The sequence below is a fragment of the Pundamilia nyererei genome, unplaced genomic scaffold (genome assembly GCF_000239375.1).
Source record: "Pundamilia nyererei isolate P.nyererei 1_Seehausen unplaced genomic scaffold, PunNye1.0 scaffold00045, whole genome shotgun sequence".
In the NCBI taxonomy this organism is placed as follows: domain Eukaryota; kingdom Metazoa; phylum Chordata; class Actinopteri; order Cichliformes; family Cichlidae; genus Pundamilia; species Pundamilia nyererei.
The window spans coordinates 686,343-704,017 of NW_005187446.1; the positions used below are offsets into that span (position 1 = coordinate 686,343).

The 17,675-nt window shown below is 41.5% G+C and overlaps 3 protein-coding genes across 5 annotated transcripts; 1 reads left to right on the forward strand and 2 right to left on the reverse strand.

The window, feature by feature from the left end:
* Window positions 1-152: 152 nt before the first annotated feature.
* LOC102207964 (uncharacterized) lies at window positions 153-4,673 on the reverse strand. Its single transcript, XM_005731850.1, has 3 exons — window positions 4,060-4,673; window positions 1,914-2,708; window positions 153-1,081 (listed from the first exon to the last, which is right to left on the reverse strand). The coding sequence occupies exons 1-3, from the start codon at window positions 4,372-4,374 to the stop codon at window positions 560-562; spliced, it is 1,632 nt and encodes a 543-aa protein (XP_005731907.1). The 5' UTR covers window positions 4,375-4,673; the 3' UTR covers window positions 153-559.
* A 1,106-nt stretch (window positions 4,674-5,779) lies between these two features.
* Window positions 5,780-11,071, reverse strand: ino80e (INO80 complex subunit E). 3 transcript variants are annotated; one of them, XM_005731852.1, is made up of 8 exons: window positions 11,009-11,071; window positions 10,622-10,704; window positions 10,453-10,523; window positions 10,314-10,366; window positions 10,139-10,220; window positions 8,525-8,642; window positions 8,127-8,225; window positions 5,780-6,614 (listed from the first exon to the last, which is right to left on the reverse strand). In XM_005731852.1, exons 2-8 carry the CDS (start codon window positions 10,700-10,702, stop codon window positions 6,408-6,410), a joined length of 711 nt encoding a protein of 236 aa, XP_005731909.1. In that variant the 5' UTR covers window positions 10,703-10,704; window positions 11,009-11,071; the 3' UTR covers window positions 5,780-6,407. The 3 variants fall into 3 exon arrangements, with proteins under 3 accessions (XP_005731909.1, XP_005731908.1, XP_005731910.1); XM_005731851.1 differs by having other exon boundaries at window positions 10,836-11,046; XM_005731853.1 differs by lacking the exon at window positions 8,127-8,225 and having other exon boundaries at window positions 10,836-11,047.
* Window positions 11,072-13,806: 2,735 nt separating this feature from the next.
* On the forward strand, window positions 13,807-17,669 carry LOC102208890 (zinc-binding protein A33). The gene is made up of 7 exons (XM_005731854.1): window positions 13,807-13,971; window positions 14,156-14,264; window positions 14,451-14,546; window positions 14,719-14,952; window positions 15,439-15,461; window positions 15,617-15,732; window positions 15,821-17,669. Exons 2-7 carry the CDS (start codon window positions 14,199-14,201, stop codon window positions 16,372-16,374), a joined length of 1,089 nt encoding a protein of 362 aa, XP_005731911.1. The 5' UTR covers window positions 13,807-13,971; window positions 14,156-14,198; the 3' UTR covers window positions 16,375-17,669.
* The last annotated feature ends 6 nt before the right edge of the window (window positions 17,670-17,675 follow it).

Here is a 17,675-nt window from a genome sequence, read left to right on the forward strand (position 1 = left end):
ATCTGTAAAATTCTGTTATTTTTTACTGTCTAAAAATACAGTTTGCAGTAGAAGTATAATATGACTGGGTAACTGGGTAAATATACATATATGTGTCAAACTGTACTACTGGAAGAAGGAAACAAGAATATTCAATTAAGAGAATCCAAGGAAATGGTGCATGTCATGTTGGTAACCCAGCATACTCTTTTATTCAGATTTACAGATGTGACAGTTATCACACAAGTTGTCTTGAGTAATTACATCCAAAAGCAGAGTATGCACAGTGTTATTCAAATCACAGTTGGTTAAGCTCTCAAGTACAGCAGACTATTTGGGCAGCTAGTTTTCCACAGTGAATTGTAAGATCTACAGTGTAAGAAATGCAGTGAAATTTACTCCACCACTATGTTATTTCAAAAATAAATCCAGCAAACCATCTGTAACAACTAAGGCATATCAAATTACATCATCTTTAATTAGTTTTTCACACATTCATATCTGGAAGAAATTTACAAACCAAAACTGAAACTTTATTAAAGTTTATTAAAGGTGTCATCTTGAGTTTTATTTTTTTCTTTCATTCTTCATTCGACTCCTGCCCAAAGGCCTCTCTTACACCCCCAAAGACTACATCAACCATTCCAAATATAACCCCTCCACCCAGCCTGCACACATTGATCACTCCCTTCCCACTTCTCCATACCAGTCTCCCAAAACCTCCTCCTACAGCTTGTGCTTGACCTCCCATCTCTGACATCACTGTTCCCACATAACCCTCACTGTGCTCCCACAGCCGCCCTCCAAAGAACTTGGTCACCGACCAAGCATTATCCAAAGCTTCACCAAATACCCCCACCGTGTCTCCAGCTAGGGTGCCCAGACCAGTGACCCCAGTGTGGCAGCTGCTCAGCAGTTCCCCCATCATAGAGGAGGTGCAGTAATAAACACTACAGAAGCAGGTCTCCCCAATACCTAGCAGCATTTCTCCTGCTGTGCCCATCCAGGAGAGGAGGTCAGAGGTCAGTAGATGGAACAGGGTGAAGGTCTCTCCAGGCAGGGTAGAGAGAACTCCGAGGTCTTCCTGGAGAACATAGGTGACCTGAACGCAGATAAGAATAGTGAGTCGATTTCACAGTGTGACTGCAAGAAGTATAAACAACAAAAAGACAGAAAGCCTTGAGGCAATGTACTACACCTAGAATTAACACCACCTGTACACCACACCTCATTCCAGTCTACGGGCGGAGCAGACTGGAATGAGATGATTTATTATTTAACTCTGAACCTGAATATGTTAATACATAACAGGTTAATACATAACACAAACTCTTGAGACAGTTTTATTAACCCGAGGCTCAAATGTAGAAACAAAAATTGTCTATTTCTAATGATTTGTAATGGTTTTATTTTCCTATTGAAAACATTAATCAGAACCACAGGTCATTATACTGTTTAATGAATATAAAGTCATAATATCTTTTAATTCTCAAGGATTGCTTGTAACTAGTGAAATTAGAGAGTCTCAGGGAGCATTAGCCAGTCTGTGAAAACAATTGTCACACATGTGTTACACACGTGTCTGGAATGTGGATCTGAGAGGTCTGACAAAATCATGATGTTAACAATGATGTTTTTACAAACTAGGGTGTGGCGAGGCAATCCATGAAGTCTCAGTAATGCTTTATGGGAAAGTGGACCCAGTATTGCACCTTTCCCTTAATATAGACTCGACTCTATGGAAGTGTATGATATACTCCCAGAAAACATCTTTGAGTCTGAACCTCTTAATATCTGCACATCCTTTACAGAGAAAATAACTGTTAGTATGGTGAGAGGGGCAACTCAGTTTAAATTATGTTTATATTTATATTTTGTGTAGTATATTTTTGGATGTTTACACATTAGAGCTATTAGAGAGCTATTAGAGCTACCTGTCCAGGTAGTTGTGTGATTGTAGAAAATACAGGACGCAGAGGAAATTTGAAGATGGAGAAGGTGGTGGAGAGGATGGAGACCAGAGTGCTGGTGGAGTTTGTGTCCGTCTCTTCAGCAGTTTCATGTTCAGCTGAGGAGTCGGAGTCTGACCTGACAGCTCCTGAACGTGTCACATCACCCTGTTCATTACTGCTGCTCTCAGAAGTTGCTGCATCTGCTGAAGTCTCCTGCATGGCGTCAGCACCATCAGCTTTCCCTGACTGAGAATTAGCTGCCTGTTCTTTAGTTATCGACTTCTCTCGGCTTTCCAGAATGTCTGTCTGCACATCTGTATTTCCAGGAAGTCCCTCACTGTGGAGACCAACTCCGACTTCAACACTTTTCCCATCTCCTCCTCCGCAGCCTTCAGAGAACATTTCTGCCAATCCAAGCATGTCTTCCAGCTCCTTCACGCTCACTTGCCTCACCCCTTCCTGCGTCTCTCTGATTAACCCAACGCTGAAGCCACCCTTCCCCTGCGGGACAGCACAGCACGCCGCAGACCACAGCGGCTTCGTCTGACACTCCTCGTCTCCATCCTCAGCAGCCCCCAGTCCTCCCGCTCCAGTAAGGATGTAGAGATCACCCCCTACAGTGCTGCACTGGGGAGACACGCTTGACTGGACCAGTGTTGTGACTGTTGAATCCCAGTGGTGAAAAGGGGAGTCTGTGGGCGAGACAGAATGAGATGGATCCACACCTCCTCTGAGAAGAGCTGGTGCTGCCACTTTAATGTCTTCTTCCTGCTCTGTCTGGCAGAAAAAGAACCAAAACCAGCAGTTTAAGAAAGAGTCCATCAAACTCTTCGATCTATGCACTCTGATTTTTAAATGTTCCCATATAAGGACACAACAATAACAGAAACATCTCTAATTCCTGTTTCTGTGTGCCCAGCTGTTCAGTGTTGATAATTATCAGTGTGATAAAGATCCAATCCATCTTTTAAATTTATATTGTTTGCATTTTCTTTAAGCTCCATTTTCAAATGATTTTTAATGTGGAAAAAATAATCAGACTCCTTTCCTAATTAAAAAAAACTTTTTGTTTGACCTGAGAGCTGAATGTTTGAAAAATAGGTGTTTTATTTTATATTGAATACACTTGTATTATTCAAAGGCTCTGCATTAAAAATCTTTAGTTATCCCCAGACTTATTCTTATACTACTACTTCTTATTTATTATTATCCCAGATTATTTCTATTGTCTGGGATAAAGTATTCCAAGTAGAGTGCTTAACAAAGTTATTAGATCACCAACCAATATAAGGTTTATGCCACAGATGCCCTAAATTAACAGCATTGTAATTACGAAAATAATTTCTTATGTTTCCTAATGGTCAATCCAATGTTAAAATATCATTATTGTTGTCATTCATAAATTCTCTAATTTACTATTTTGCAAAAAAGCAGAAAAAAGATAGAAACATGTTATTATTTTTGATGCCAAATTGCAGTTATTTACTTGCCTTCCTGAAGAGAAAAATGTATTTTAGTGGTTGAATGTTATGTTTGATTAATTCCAGTGTGTCAGCTCAAATTTAGATATAAAAACTAACATTTAGTTTGACTATTAAATAACAATATGTAAGACATATGTAATATGTAAGAATGCATTCTGTACATAAATGTTCCTATGAATCATGTTTTCTATACCGATGATGATTTTTTTGTGTGAAATATTAATTAATTAATTAATTCAGCACTGAGCTGGTATTCAGATGTAAACACCTGAAAGTTTTTTAGAGATGAAATTTGTCTAAACTTCAACTGCAAAGAGTTAATAGTCATTACAGGCCCCTCTTAAGGGGTGGCCATCAAATCCAGCCTTGCGTTTTCTTCTGCTTATCCAATTCAGGGTCACGGTTGGGCTAAAGCATATCCCAGCTGTCACAGGGCAGGTGGCTGGGCACACCTTGGACACGCCACCAATCTTTTGCAGGGCTCAATTTTCTGCGTTTTTTACTTAATTTTCTTTATTAGAAAATTGAGTGGTTACCACTCACACAATGTACTTAGTTACTCTCCACCACATTTCTTTACTTATAACTTAATCTTTTAAAACTAAGCACTTCTACTTTAAGAAATGTGATAGATGAACTCTTACCACAGGTTCTCTCCCCTCCTCTCCCTCCCTCTCAGTCCATCCCTGGCGGAGATGGAAGGCAGAGTAGACAGCTGTGTCACAGGTCGGTCTGGACAGAGTGGCAAACGTCTGCCCTCCCGGCAGCCTGTGGCAGCGTGGGCGCAGCAGCGGCCCTGCAGAGGATCCCCGAGGAGGCGTCTGTCTGTAGAAGCAGTTGCTGCAGAGGGTGAAGTCTGCCTCCGAGTTGTCCTCAGCTGGGAGAGACAGACCTAGGCCCAGCACTGCCAGCAGGCAGACAGCCGCAGCAGCTGCACTGACAGCAGCAGGACACAGCATGATGGTGGTGAGCTTAGCAGATCCCCCCCTCCTCTCACTCACACACACACACACACACAGAGTGAGAGGCTTATAAATTACCCAGTGATTTCCGTATATAGATGAGAAAGATAATGTGGCCAAGGTTGGCTGCTGATGGCTTGTTGTTTTCCTCACTCGCTCCTTGTTTCCTCCTCCAGTTTCTCTGCAACCATGTCTGTCCGCTGGTAATGTTAGCTGCACTCTGTGAGAGTGAGTCTGTGTTTGCAGGCACAATCTTGCTTACTCCTTCATTTCCCTTTTCCTGACAGCCTCGCCCCCCTCTGTCAGTTCCACCCTCTGTGACTCTCCCTCTGCCTGTACCTCCACTTCACCCCTCCCTCTCATACTCTCTATGGTTACACCTTTAACTCCCATTTCTGTTAAGTACACAAGGAAAGCCCACACCTATTCAGGACTGTCAATTACCTGTATGTCTGCATGCCTAAACAATGGTCTCTGTGCAAGGTTATTTGATTGACAAACTCTTGTTGTTAGGTAAAGCGCTTACCTTAAAGTGCTGACTCTCTATCAGATCAAATATTTGCTTTGAACTGCTTCCAAATCAAGAAGAATTTCACACCTAAAAGTCCAGATAAATGAGAGAAAGTGAACTCTAAATATAGCAGGGTCTGTTCATGAACTCCTTATTAGAGCTAAATCTGGATAGCGACAGTTTCACGGGTCATTGTCTCTCCCAGAGTGCAGCGATTCTTGAAATCTGAACACACTCCCTTTCATGGCTTGCACATTTGCCCTCCTAAATATCAGAACCGTGCCTGTTGAGGCATGATGCTGGCACTGAGTGCTTTTTGCAAAATCATTATGTCGCAAAAACAGAAATCTGCATGCAACACCACGGCTCTAGAGTCAAAGGAAAAAAAATATCTTGCACTCCCTTTTAGTCATGAAGAGCTGGAGTCGCGCCACGCTCCCTTCACATTGCTTAAAAGTTATGGCCAACATGAGCCAAATGTACCCTTGGGCTTCAGTCAACAACGGTATCAGGATTCCTTTGCAAAGAGGTCAAGCAAGCAAAGACAGTCATACACAGTAAGTGACATGGACATGAAGTTTACGCAGTATTTTAGTGTTGTAAATATTTAAAAAAAGCTAAATGCAACACAGTACAAAGAGGACTGCCTACTTCAGTGTCTGTGTGGAGCTGTGGAATGGGAGTTTCAGGGTGTGAGTTCAGGGTGGGGCAATAAACCACAACATAAGAGCAATTTAACACTTTCACTTTACAAAATATGTTACAAATGCATTTTGGTAAACACATAAACACTTTGTTTAAGTAAAGCTGCATCGGTGGAATCTGTGAATAACACACACACACAAACACACACACACACACACAAGTGAAGTTTAAATAAAAACTTTTAGTCTGCTGAAATTATTTTAATCTGACACACAGTTGGATGGGTACAAAAACTATACACACCCATTCATGAGAAACACTTTAATTTTTGACCGATTTGATGAAATAAACTGTGAGTACAAATGAGAAATGTCAAAACTGTAACAAGTAAACAAAACTTAAAGCTGCACACACATTTATGTCACAGTTGAACAGTTTTAAAAGGACTGCAGCACTTCTACAATACAAAGTCAGAGACAGCTGTTAAGCAATAAAAAAAACAAAGGACACACCTAGTATTCAGTTTGTGTGGATGTTTTGACAAAAATAATCAGCAGGTAGTTTGAAACCGCTGTACAAAGTAAAGTATCCATCCAGCTCAGTGATTCCAGACCTTTCTTAATCCTTTGCAGACTGCACTTTTGTCACAGACCAATAACCCGACATAATTTTACACAAACGCACTACTGATGATATTGTTTGAACAGCGCTGCTGCAGTTAAGCTTAAGTCCACAAGGGGGAGCTTGACCCTCCTTTCAAAAGTGTGGACTTGTTTGTTCAATGCAGAAATACATTGAACCCTGTTCTATTTTTCAACCTTACATCCACATACATTTCCCTCACTTATAAATAAATCTAATCGCACACTCAGGCTCACTCATTAGGGATGTCAATGACGAGTTCAGCCTCGTCTCCCTCTCCTCTGTCTTCGTCTCCTCTGTCACTGTCTCCGTCGCTCTCGCCCTCCTCCTCAGCTGCATCTCCGCTAAACATCTGTCTAGGAACCCAGCTGAAGTGGCCACTGGCTGTTGGAGGAGCTGCAGGGCCTGATGGGTAATTAGCTGCCATTGAAGTAACGACCTAAGAAGATCAGAAAGAAGAAGTTGTTGTTTGGAACGACAAAGCGAGGGATGGACGGAGTGTAAAAGAATGATGAGTGGGGATTGATGGTAATGTCACAGATGACGGAGTAAATCAGGACAAAGCATGAACAGTCATGGTAAAAAGACAGTACACTCTACTTAAAATCTAAGCTTTTATGTATCCGGATAGAATAAAAAATAAATAAATTCACCTGGTTCTTAGTGGGTCTTAAAATTAGGTAAATACAACCGTAACAATTGCATATTACAGTGTGTCATTAGGAGTGTAGGTAGCAGCCAGATGCTGCTAATCAAATGCACTTGGTTAATTGATAATCAGCAAATGTGAGCACCTTTATGAAAGCAGACGATTTGGCAGTTTTCTGATCTGGAGCATTCAGATGTGTGTTAACACAAGCCATCAGCAATGATCAGCAATCTTAGAGAAGCAACTGTTGCTGCCCAAGGGCATTTCCAAACAATCTGCCCCATCATTCTCCAGTGAGAAGGATTATTCGCAAGGGGCAAACATTCAAGACAGCTGCCAATCCTCACAGGAGTGGGTCTTAACACACAATGCTCAGAGAAATGGCAAAAAATACAAAACAACCAAACACAGCCTGTCAGCACAAACACCTCATATCAAGTGTCAGGTGCAGTGGTGCAGGGACGATGACTTGGCTTGCTTTGCAGCCGCTGGATTCAGGCACCTTGCAGTCATAGAGTGGAGCATAAGCTCCTGTGTACACCAAAGCATTCTACAGTCAAATGTGACATCATCTGTTGGCTAACTCTGCAACAGGACAAAGATCCCACGCACAGCAGCAACTCTAAAACAGAATTACTGAAAAAGCAAAGAATCAAGGTGTGAAGGCTCAAAGTCCAGACCTCAACCTGACTGGAATGCTTAAGAGAGCTGTGCATAAATGAATGCCAACAAACGTCAATGAACTGAAGAAGACTGATAAAGTCACACAGAAAAAAATTACTTCCAATTATTGGTGCTAAAGGTGGGTCTACAAGCTACTGAGTCACTGGGCGCACTTTGTTTTTCCACAAACTGCTTCTGCAGTTTATGTTTTTGGTAAAGACCATGTGTTGTTTATCTCAGGTTGTATTTAGCTCAATTTAAAACCTCCTAACACCAGATCATTTTTTAAATATTATATCCTGATATGTAAAACCTTACAATTGACAGAGGGTGCACTTTCTTTTTATCACAACTGTATATGCACTCATATATTTTTTCATTTTGGGGCTCAACAAAAGGGTCTTGAAATGCCATTGTTAGAGCAATAAAAATGAAAAACTGTACTATGAAATATACATATTTTAGATGCTTTTTACTTTGTTATAAATATGCATCTAAACTGAGAATACTGGAAACAGCCTGCCGCGCCATCAAATATAAATAGCTGGTTTGTGTACAGTTTGTGAGAATAAAGCATGAAGTGTTTGATCATAATTATTTTTATCTCTGAACATCTTGTTTCCCCTCTTCCTCTCTCACCTTCCCCGTAGTCTCTTTCTTGTTTTTTGCCGTCTTTGTTTTTCTCTCTTTCTTCATTCGTTCAGCTGGGGGAGCCAAATACTCTGGTGGGAAGGGCATCTGCCCAACACACATGCAGGCCCCAAATCATTGTCAAATGACCACACAAACATGCATGCACACAGTCAAAGGGCAGTTTATAAGACAGACACACAGAAAAACAAACAAAACAGACACAGAAGAATGAACAATAAAAAGACAGTGGAGCAATTATAAATCTAAAAACAAAAAGCAAGGAACAGACTTGTGAATAAAATAATGCAAAATTAAAAAAACAGATTATGCTCTTTGATGAGAAGATGAATATGACGGCAATGTTATTGTTGGTTGCAATAAGATAAGAGGGGAAAGAAACTCACAGCGTTGAGGTAGGCCCCAGAGCCGGATGACTGCAGGGAGTTCACACCAGGACGGGAAAGCAGGGAGAGATGAGGAGATGATGATGAAGGGAGGCACGCACCGGGACTACTTTTTCGCCTGAAAAGAAGGTCATGGATTAAATAAAAAGAAATATGAATGTGTTTTGTTTAACAATTAGAAAGCACAAATGTTTCACTCAACTGTCCTAACAGGCTTACTTGGCTTGGACATGTAAAGTAAGCCCAAATAAACCTAGCTTTAAAATGCCCCCTACCCCCCGCCTTCTGCCTTCATTGCATATCCATCCATCCATTTTCTGCTGATTATTCGGGGCCGGAACGTTGGGGCAGCAGAGAAGCCAAACCTCCTTCTCCCCAGCCACCTCCTCCAGCTCACTCGGTGGAACAGGGTGTCCTGGGATTACCCCGGGGCCTACTCCCAGTAGAACATGCATGGAACATTTCACTGCTACTACTCCTAGTACGTCCCAAATGACTGAACTTCTCACCCTGTCACTAAGTGGGAGGGCAAGCCACCTTCTCCCTCAGAGACAGGGTGACAGAAAGATTATGCTGAATTTTTTTTTTCTCATACAGAATTGTGAAAACACCGTTCTTGTGCTAGCTAGTCACAGTTAAGAAAACAGAGAAAAACAACATTCAGCCACTGTAAAACAGTAAAAATACTCACTTTATGATTTATTAGTGTTGGCTAGAGACTCACACTAAACAAAGGGAAATCACTACTCTAACCTGTACCTTAATATCATTTAATGCTTGAATATAAACTGACTGGCCAAATCCAGTCACCACCTGGATTTAACACCTCGAATAGGAAAGAGCCTTCCACCAACAATTACTGTGGTAATTCACACGCTTCATTTATGGAGCTACATTTCAAAAGGGACAAATTAATGGCCTGCATGCATTCCGGATGATCTCTGAAACTACAAAAATTGGGCTAAGAACTGTTCAATACATCATTAAACCTGGAAGTGGTGATGATTGAATGACTGTAGATCAAATCATACAATATGGCTGTGTTTAATACTGAAAGACAGGGTATTTCCACACATAGCCTTAAGAAAACTACTTGGTGTTTAATTGGGGGAAAAGGCTTCAGTTTAGGGAGCATAAAGATTAGAATCTTGGGCAGTGGAAAAAGATCATGTGGTCATATAATCCCAGATTTATCCGATTTCAGATGGGAACCTGTTGGTCAGTGTTATGATCTGTAGTTACTTCAGATTGTCTAGGGTTGGTTTGGTAGTGTTATTTGTCCGAAAATGAGATCAGCTAACTACCGGAATATACTGAATGCCCAGGATTTTTCCATCACTGAATTTTTTCTTCCCTGAATACACTGGCTTATTCCAAGATGACAACACCAGAATTCATTGGGCTCAAACTATAAAATGAGTGATTCATGGAGCATGCAACTACTATGAATACTTATAACACACAGTGTTGTGCAATGCAAAGTAAACAGGTAACTTCGCATTGCACAAGACGTCTGTGGAGGGTGGAAATAAAAGGTTAAATATGAACCTACTCAAAAGTGAATGATTCTGGTTGATCTACCTGGTAATTAATTTACTTAAATAGCCGACTTACTTCTTTGCTCCCTCTCGTTCCCTTTCCCTCTCTCTGGGTCCTTCCCCTTCACTGTTTTCCGAGGAAACAGTTGCTTCTGAATCTGATGATGAAAACAAAGACAAAATTGATCCACAGGACTTCAGAAGCAACAGCTTTTGTTTTTACTCATAAAGGTTTTATGTTCCTAGTCTACCTGATGAGTCTTCATCTACTCGCTCATACTGCAGCAATCTGTCCAGAAGAAAGCTGGAAAACATGTATAGAAAATTATTTTTTGCATTTCCATTAGGATGCACAAAGCATACCTATATGAAGACACAATCCTCACAAACCTCTTGTCCCTGGAAACTTTCAGAAGTTTCCTCTGTGCTCTCCTCAGCTCCTCCTGAAAACACTCCTGCTCCTGGAAAAGGAAACCAGCGAAACGAAATCAGCGCAAAGACAGACACGCAACTATAGCACGGCAGAGGAAACGGGACGGTTTAAAATGAAAACACTCACATAAACAAGAAACTTTAATTTCCGTTTGAGATTTTTGTATTTCCGCTTGTAGTCGACTTCGACGTCCGCTTGGCCGTTCATGTCTAAAATGCAAATAATTAAACCATGAAATCTGCAGTTTGTTAGCAGCAGTGGATACTAACTGTAATTGTTTTATAGCAGGTAGTGTCTGTAAAAGCACATTCTTCGTTTCCAGCGGAACCAGCCTCCGTACCTTCAGCTAGCTCCGATATCTAGCCTGCTACCTATAGCTAGAGCGCCACGAACAGTTCAAATGTTTACGAAAGCTTATTACAAAATATGCTAGCACGACTCAGGTGAATTTAAAGCTAATTTATCTCATGACACCTCTCTCTTGAGTCTGCCGTGGGACGTGCTATTGTTTACCTATCTGACGTCGTATTCGTGCGTCTTTCTTCTTCTGCTGTTACAGTTGTTTGACATTCACAATTTCGGTGCTTTCCCGCCACCTCCTGGGCAGGAGTGGAAGTACCAACTTTAAAAATCCCAACAATATTTTATATTTAAATCCCCTTCTTCTTTTTCATCGTCATCCAGCTGTTCTCTTTATGGGTCACTACTTCGGATCACTTGTCTCCATCTGACCCTGTTCCCTGCATCCTCTGTCACACCAGCCCTCTGCATGTCCTCCTTTACTACACACATGCATCTTCTCTAAAGTCTTCCTTTTACCTTGTTTTAGCTCATTTTCAGTCCAGTCCTTGTAGCTGACTATTCTCAAAGGAATGTGTTTTTGTTTGTTAAAATGGACTGGTACATAAATGGTGCTTCTCTATGAATTTAAGCACTCAAAGCACTTTTTTTTTAGCATAATCCTCATCTGGACCTTCAGCTGATCCATTCACTATTCATTGAAGCCTTATCAGTGGAAGGGCAGCTGTCAAGAAGACATTTTAATGAAGGTAAACAGGGCAACAGGTCTTATAGAGTGATGAATCCAAACTGAAACTTTTGGTTCTAATTGAGAGAGGTATGACTGTAGACACTCTAAACAGTATCTACAGCCATCTGTAAAACACAGTGGAGGCTGTGTCATGTTTCAGGACTGCATTTCAACTACTGGTGTTTGGGATCTGGAATCCAGAAAAGTATAGCCATTCAATATCATCTAGAAAACATCTCAATTGACACTACTTTAATTTTTAGTATGACAGTGATTTCAAACATACTGCCAACGCATTGAAAGCATAAGCAAAAAAACAAACAAACAAAAAAACGCACACAATGGAACACTATCAGTCAGAGATTGGCCTCCCCAGAGACCAGGCCTCAACATTATTGAAACAGTGTGGGATCATCTTGACAAAGAGTAGAATAAAATGCAGGCAACATCCAAAGAAGAGATCTGAATGAACTTAAAGAAGAGGGAAACTAATCCAAAAAGGCTTCTCAATTACAGGGAGTTCTGGCTGTGCTGAAGAATAAAGGTGGTCATACCTTTTTACATGCATATTAATTATCAAGCTTATTAGAATTCTTGTTTCCAAATTTCCATTTATGTCTGCATGTTTTTACACAAAACATAGAGAAGTTAGGGATGGCTCACAACGTTTGCACAGTGCTCTAAAACTATTCTCTCCCTGACCATTAAAATCAAGTTGCATAGGTCCTTCAAACATTTGTGCCCATGACAAAATATTTTCCATCTGCAGGAGTGGAAACTTCAGCCCCATTGGGGAACTAAGTTGAGCCTCTTAAGTGCATATTTTTAAAGACCTGTTATGCAGACTTGGATCAACTTTCTGGTTGCAACTTATAAAAGTATGTAGTCACTGAAAGGAACAGTGTAGGGCAGAAAACCAAAATATGGGCTTACCTTGGCCCAGTCTTCCGTAGCCTGAACCTTTCTCTCTGGCCTACGAGGAGTAATCCAAATGTGAATTCTTGCAAATCAAATTTCCTCATATTGTTCCTCCTCATCTCTCTCTCTTTTTGCACTGGGGTTCTGCTGAACTCCCTTAGATATGTCTCCCTGCAATTTTCTGTGCCCGATGTCCCAAACTTGGGTTTGACATAGTATGCTCTGTTGTGTGTTTATTCCCTTGTTTTCTGCATGGTGGGAACTTCTCAAATTTTTCTAAATGTATAAATAAACACGAAGAGGAGACGCAAATCCCTGGGAGGATTGTGTTAGGGAGGTCATCCAGAGTAAAACCCATACCAAATCAAATATGTGCAGATTTCAAGCTTTTATAAATACACATTTAGAGAAAAAAAAGTTCCACAGGAACAAATGCAAGCATCAGATGTCTTTTATTTCTTTTAGTATAAAGTATTAGACATATATTACTACTAGTAGTTTTTTTTCTATGTATTAAGCATTATCTGTATTAGTATTGTAACACAATAGTTTGTGAAACTAGACCTGATTTATTAGGAATCGATCACAAAGCTCATGAAACATCCTTTTATATTCTAAATATCTAAATTTGCTAGCCAGCAATGCTTTACAGCTACTTTTATCCTCAGTCAAGAGTTACGTAGCATGCATGCGCGTCAAGACTCTGCATTTTATTAAATCTCCCTGTCCCCTCCACCTGCCGCATGCTGCGGTGCACTGAATTTTCTGCTCAACCTTAGTTCAGCACAGTCACTGGCCAGCACCCAGCACCATGAATTATAGATGAAGAACATTTTGCAGAGATGCTGCTTCAGTGCACGTAGCCCACAGCCAGACCCTTGAGTGTGTGTGGGGGAGTTGATGGGGTGTGGGTGAGACAGAGATATATATATATAAAAAAGTTTGGATAAGTGGACAGGCTGGAGGGAGGTTTATTTATTTATTTGTTTTTTTTAAGACAGAAAGTGAGAAGAAGCAGTGGGCGCAGATAGTGTTTCTCCAAGGGCAGGGAAACGCTGACTGCACATTTCAAGATGCCACCCCTTGCAGTCGATATAGAACCCGGCAGGGCACCGATAGCGAAACAGCATCTTTTAATGCACCTTCCAGATCAGGCAGATATCAGAGAGCCACCTTGCAAAAATAAACACACACTGTCTCCCTTCCAGGCAAAACAACTGCCAATATGAAACACAATATCTCACTGACTTGCCGCCCCTCTCGTTGTTTCCAAAGACACTGGCAGACAGAAATAGACTCCTCTGTGTCTGCTGCTATAAATCGCTGCTGCCAACCACCCAGCCAGCCAGCCAGCCAGCCAGCCAGCCAGCCAGCCAGCAAGCCCTCCTGGCAGCTCCAGTCATCTGCCTCTCTCCCACCCCTCCATTTCTTCCCTTACTTTTAATGGAGCCATATTTTCTCGAGTCAGGCTGTGGCTGCTGATCTGTGCTTGTCAATACGTTTCCTCTTGTTAATTTTCTGCTTGGATGTACGTCCTCGTTGCTCTAATAGTCTGACTGTATCTCACTGTTGTTCTCGTTGTACTGGCATGTGTGTTTTCCCTCTCTCGCTCCTTTGCTCTCCCTCCCCATATTGATGTGTTTGTGCTGTATGTCATTAATTTTGTTTCTCTCCTTCTAACGCCGTCTTTCGCTCTTATTTCAATTTCACAGAGGTCTTTTTGTTCCTGCTCTGTCCTATACACAGAAAACTGGAATGTACCAAAACCACACTAAAGACACCAACAACAACTGCCAAAAAAGCCTTCTCTGTGGTCAAAAGGTAAGCTTCGAGTTCTATGGTTTCCACCTGCTGCTGTGTTTGGAACAGTTGAGAGCAGATACATTACCTCTTGAACGTTCTTTATTTTTAGCTTCCTGTTTTTTTAAACTGTTTGCAGTAGGATTCCTGTTCTCTTTGTATTTTATCTGCAAGGTTATGTCTCCTTTGTGTGTGTGTGTGTTACAGGAAAAGCTCATCCAGGCTATTAAAAGAATCAAGCATGAGGTAGATGAGTGCAGAGAAGCAGAAAGAGAGACATACATAGAATCAGTGGAAGTAGAGGTACCATCCCCGCCTTATTCATTATCTTTTATCTCTTTTTACACACAATTATTTCAGTTTATTGCAGACTAATTGAGTGTGCTGAAGCCAGCATTGGTTAAACACAAAAACCCTTCAGTTTGACCTACATACTAAATTTCTTTCTTTCCATTTTCCCTGATTTATCTTTCAGAACAGGTTTGATGACCTAGAAAGGGAAATCAGAGCAGAGTTTCAGAACCTCCACCGCTTCCTGGATGAGGAGGAGTGGAGGGACCTGGAGCGACTGAGGAGGGAGAGACAGAAGCAACTGAAACAGCTGAAGGAGAGAGAGAAGAAGATAGCGGGGCAAGGGCGAGACCTGGAAAAAGCCATCGCAGTGCTCAACAACAAGCTGACTGAGGAGGACAGTCCTAAGCTGATCAAAGTGAGGAAGAGTGTCACTGAATAAGAAGACACGACGTGTGATTGTTAATTAAACTTGGGCTTTTATGAACTTGACTCTAATTATACTCTGCAAAGCTGTGGTGTGTTGATAGGCAGGGTTTATGTGTGTGGTGAGGAGCAGCAGCAATACAGTGCTTTATCTAGAGCCACTGTTTTCCACCCTGCTCCTTTGACACACTCGCCTTAGAGTAAAAATAACTTTCTATAATTGTTCATCCTCTTTAAACACTTTCACAGTTAGAGCATGCATGTTTACAAAGGGCCACCCTTACACAACACCACTTTACTGGCACTTATTTGATCAATAAGTATTACATTAGATTCGATTGATTTGATTAAAAAGCAGTTTCTCATTTAGAAAACAAAAGCCCAAACAGCAGACCCGTGTCCAAATACAAAGCTTTCTATGAGAAAAGTGCTCTGTTATGTTGTTTTAACTAATCAAGGCTGAATTCTTTTCTTGTAGGAAATTCAAGATCTCATTAAAAGGTACGTTTTCTCAATAGCGTGACTTTAGTAAATAATCTGAATCTTGACATTGCCTCTTAACTCATTTATCCTGTGTGTATGGACGTTTAGCATCTGTGAGACTGTCTTAGAGATGGACCTCCTACCATTTAGTCCTTCCCTCTGTGTCCTAACAGATCTCAGGTCAGCTTTGTTCTCCCAGCGGAGGTGGACACAGAGGTTCGCTCTGGCCAGTTTGTCGGTCCCATCCAGTACAGAATATGGAAACACATGAAAAGCTGCCTCTACCCAAGTATTTCCATACAGCATCATTCATTCGATGCAATACACATGTGAATAAGCAGCATCAGTCACTGTCCTCAATCTGTTTCTGTTTCTAGATATTACATCAGTGACCTTTGACCCTGAAACAGCACACCCGAATCTGACTCTCTCCCAGTCCTGCACTTCAGTTTGGTTCGATGAGGATAAAGACACAAAAGACTTCCAGGCCAACCCGCGGCAGTTTCACTATTACTACTGCTTGCTGGGCCGTGAGGGCTTCACCACAGGGCGACACTACTGGGAGGTCGAGGTTGGGAGCAAGACGGCGTGGAGGCTGGGTGTGGCAAGAGAAGACGTCCCAAGAGGGGAGATGTCTGCCACAGGCACCTCCAACGGCCTGTGGACCTTGGCACTGAAGAGCGGCTCTATCCTAGCCTGCATTGACCCAGACCCGATAAAGATCAAGGTGTCGCTCTGCCTCGTCCGCATTGGCGTGTTCTTGGACTGTGAAAAGGAGGAGGTGACTTTTTATAATGCCCTTACCATGGCACCAATCTACACCTTCTCCATGGGCACTGTGGAGGTTCCTCTGTTTCCCTTCTACAACCCATGTGACACAGATTATGGAAAGAATACGGCACCACTGAACATCTTTATCCCTTCCCTATAAGAAGCTGTTCAGCTGGAACCGAACATTAAGACATTTGCAGAATTAATTGCCAATGATTTCATCATGATTTTTCATTTTTGAAGCACCTCTCCAACGGGATTACTTAACATCTTACTCAAAAGTATAATAGCTAGATGAGTCAAAAATAAAATTAATAGTTGCTACAGTGATTCTATTGTGTCTCTCATTTTAAGAAGAGAGTCCCTCTCATTGATTATGCACTTATTTCCTGGTAAAAGAGGGTATAAATGGAAAAACTCAGTTTATGAAATAAACACAGGTCACTGCTTCTGTAACTTTCCTTCACTCTTTAAGGTTGTCATTTGCAGCCAGTCTGGAGCTTCAGGATCCACAGCAGATGTAAACAGAGCTGTGATGTTCTTACCTTTGGCCTACATATAAATAGCTCTGTGTCCTGTGTCCTGGGGCAGCTATGGAAGCTCAAAACGCACCAGAGGGGATTAATGTTGCCAGAAAGTGACACGTGTTCCCCACAACAAATCACGGCTGGCATTGTGTGAGATCTCCGCTTGGTGGGATAGCCCTGAGACGGCACTGTCCTTCTGAAAAGTTGTTAATTGCAGAGAAAGAAAAACTAAGACAGCAAGGCAGCAGATGTCATAATCTTTTGTTTATTCTTAGTATTCCTTTAGACATGAAATAAAGATATTGTCTTTACAAAACATCTGTGTGAAGTGTTGTGCAAAAAGGGAGTACAGAGAGAGAGAGAGAGAGACCATGTGAGACATCACACCACAACCAGGCCAGGAGCAGGAATTAGAGAGGATCAGAGCAGAGACAACTCACATAGTGCAAGGAGTACCAGTGGTCTTAAAAGTGGTGGGGGTTTTCTCTAATCAGAGGTGGGTATGAAACCACAATCCCTCTGGCACCAATTAGCTGTAATAACTCTTCCTTCCACTCACCGTCTGCCTCTCTCACACTCATACTCACTCTAAGTGGCTTTCTATTGCAATCACTGACAGCACACAGTAGTGGCGTTGTGTGGAAATGCAGTTTTAGCCACCTCTCATTAACCACTCACAACAACATAACCCAAACCCACACAAAGCTTTGTCATTCATCTGCTGCTATCATGAACTCACTCACAAACTCCAAACTAACCCATAGACACTGTTAATGGAAACATGCTTTGCTTGCCTATGCTGCCTACAATTAAATCAGACTCTTTTCATCTCTTTTAGAGCCCAACCAACAAAAGAGTTTAAAGATCGGAAGCAATACTTGGTGATTTAAAAATGCTTTTTTCTTTCAGACACATCAATCATAAACAGATTTCC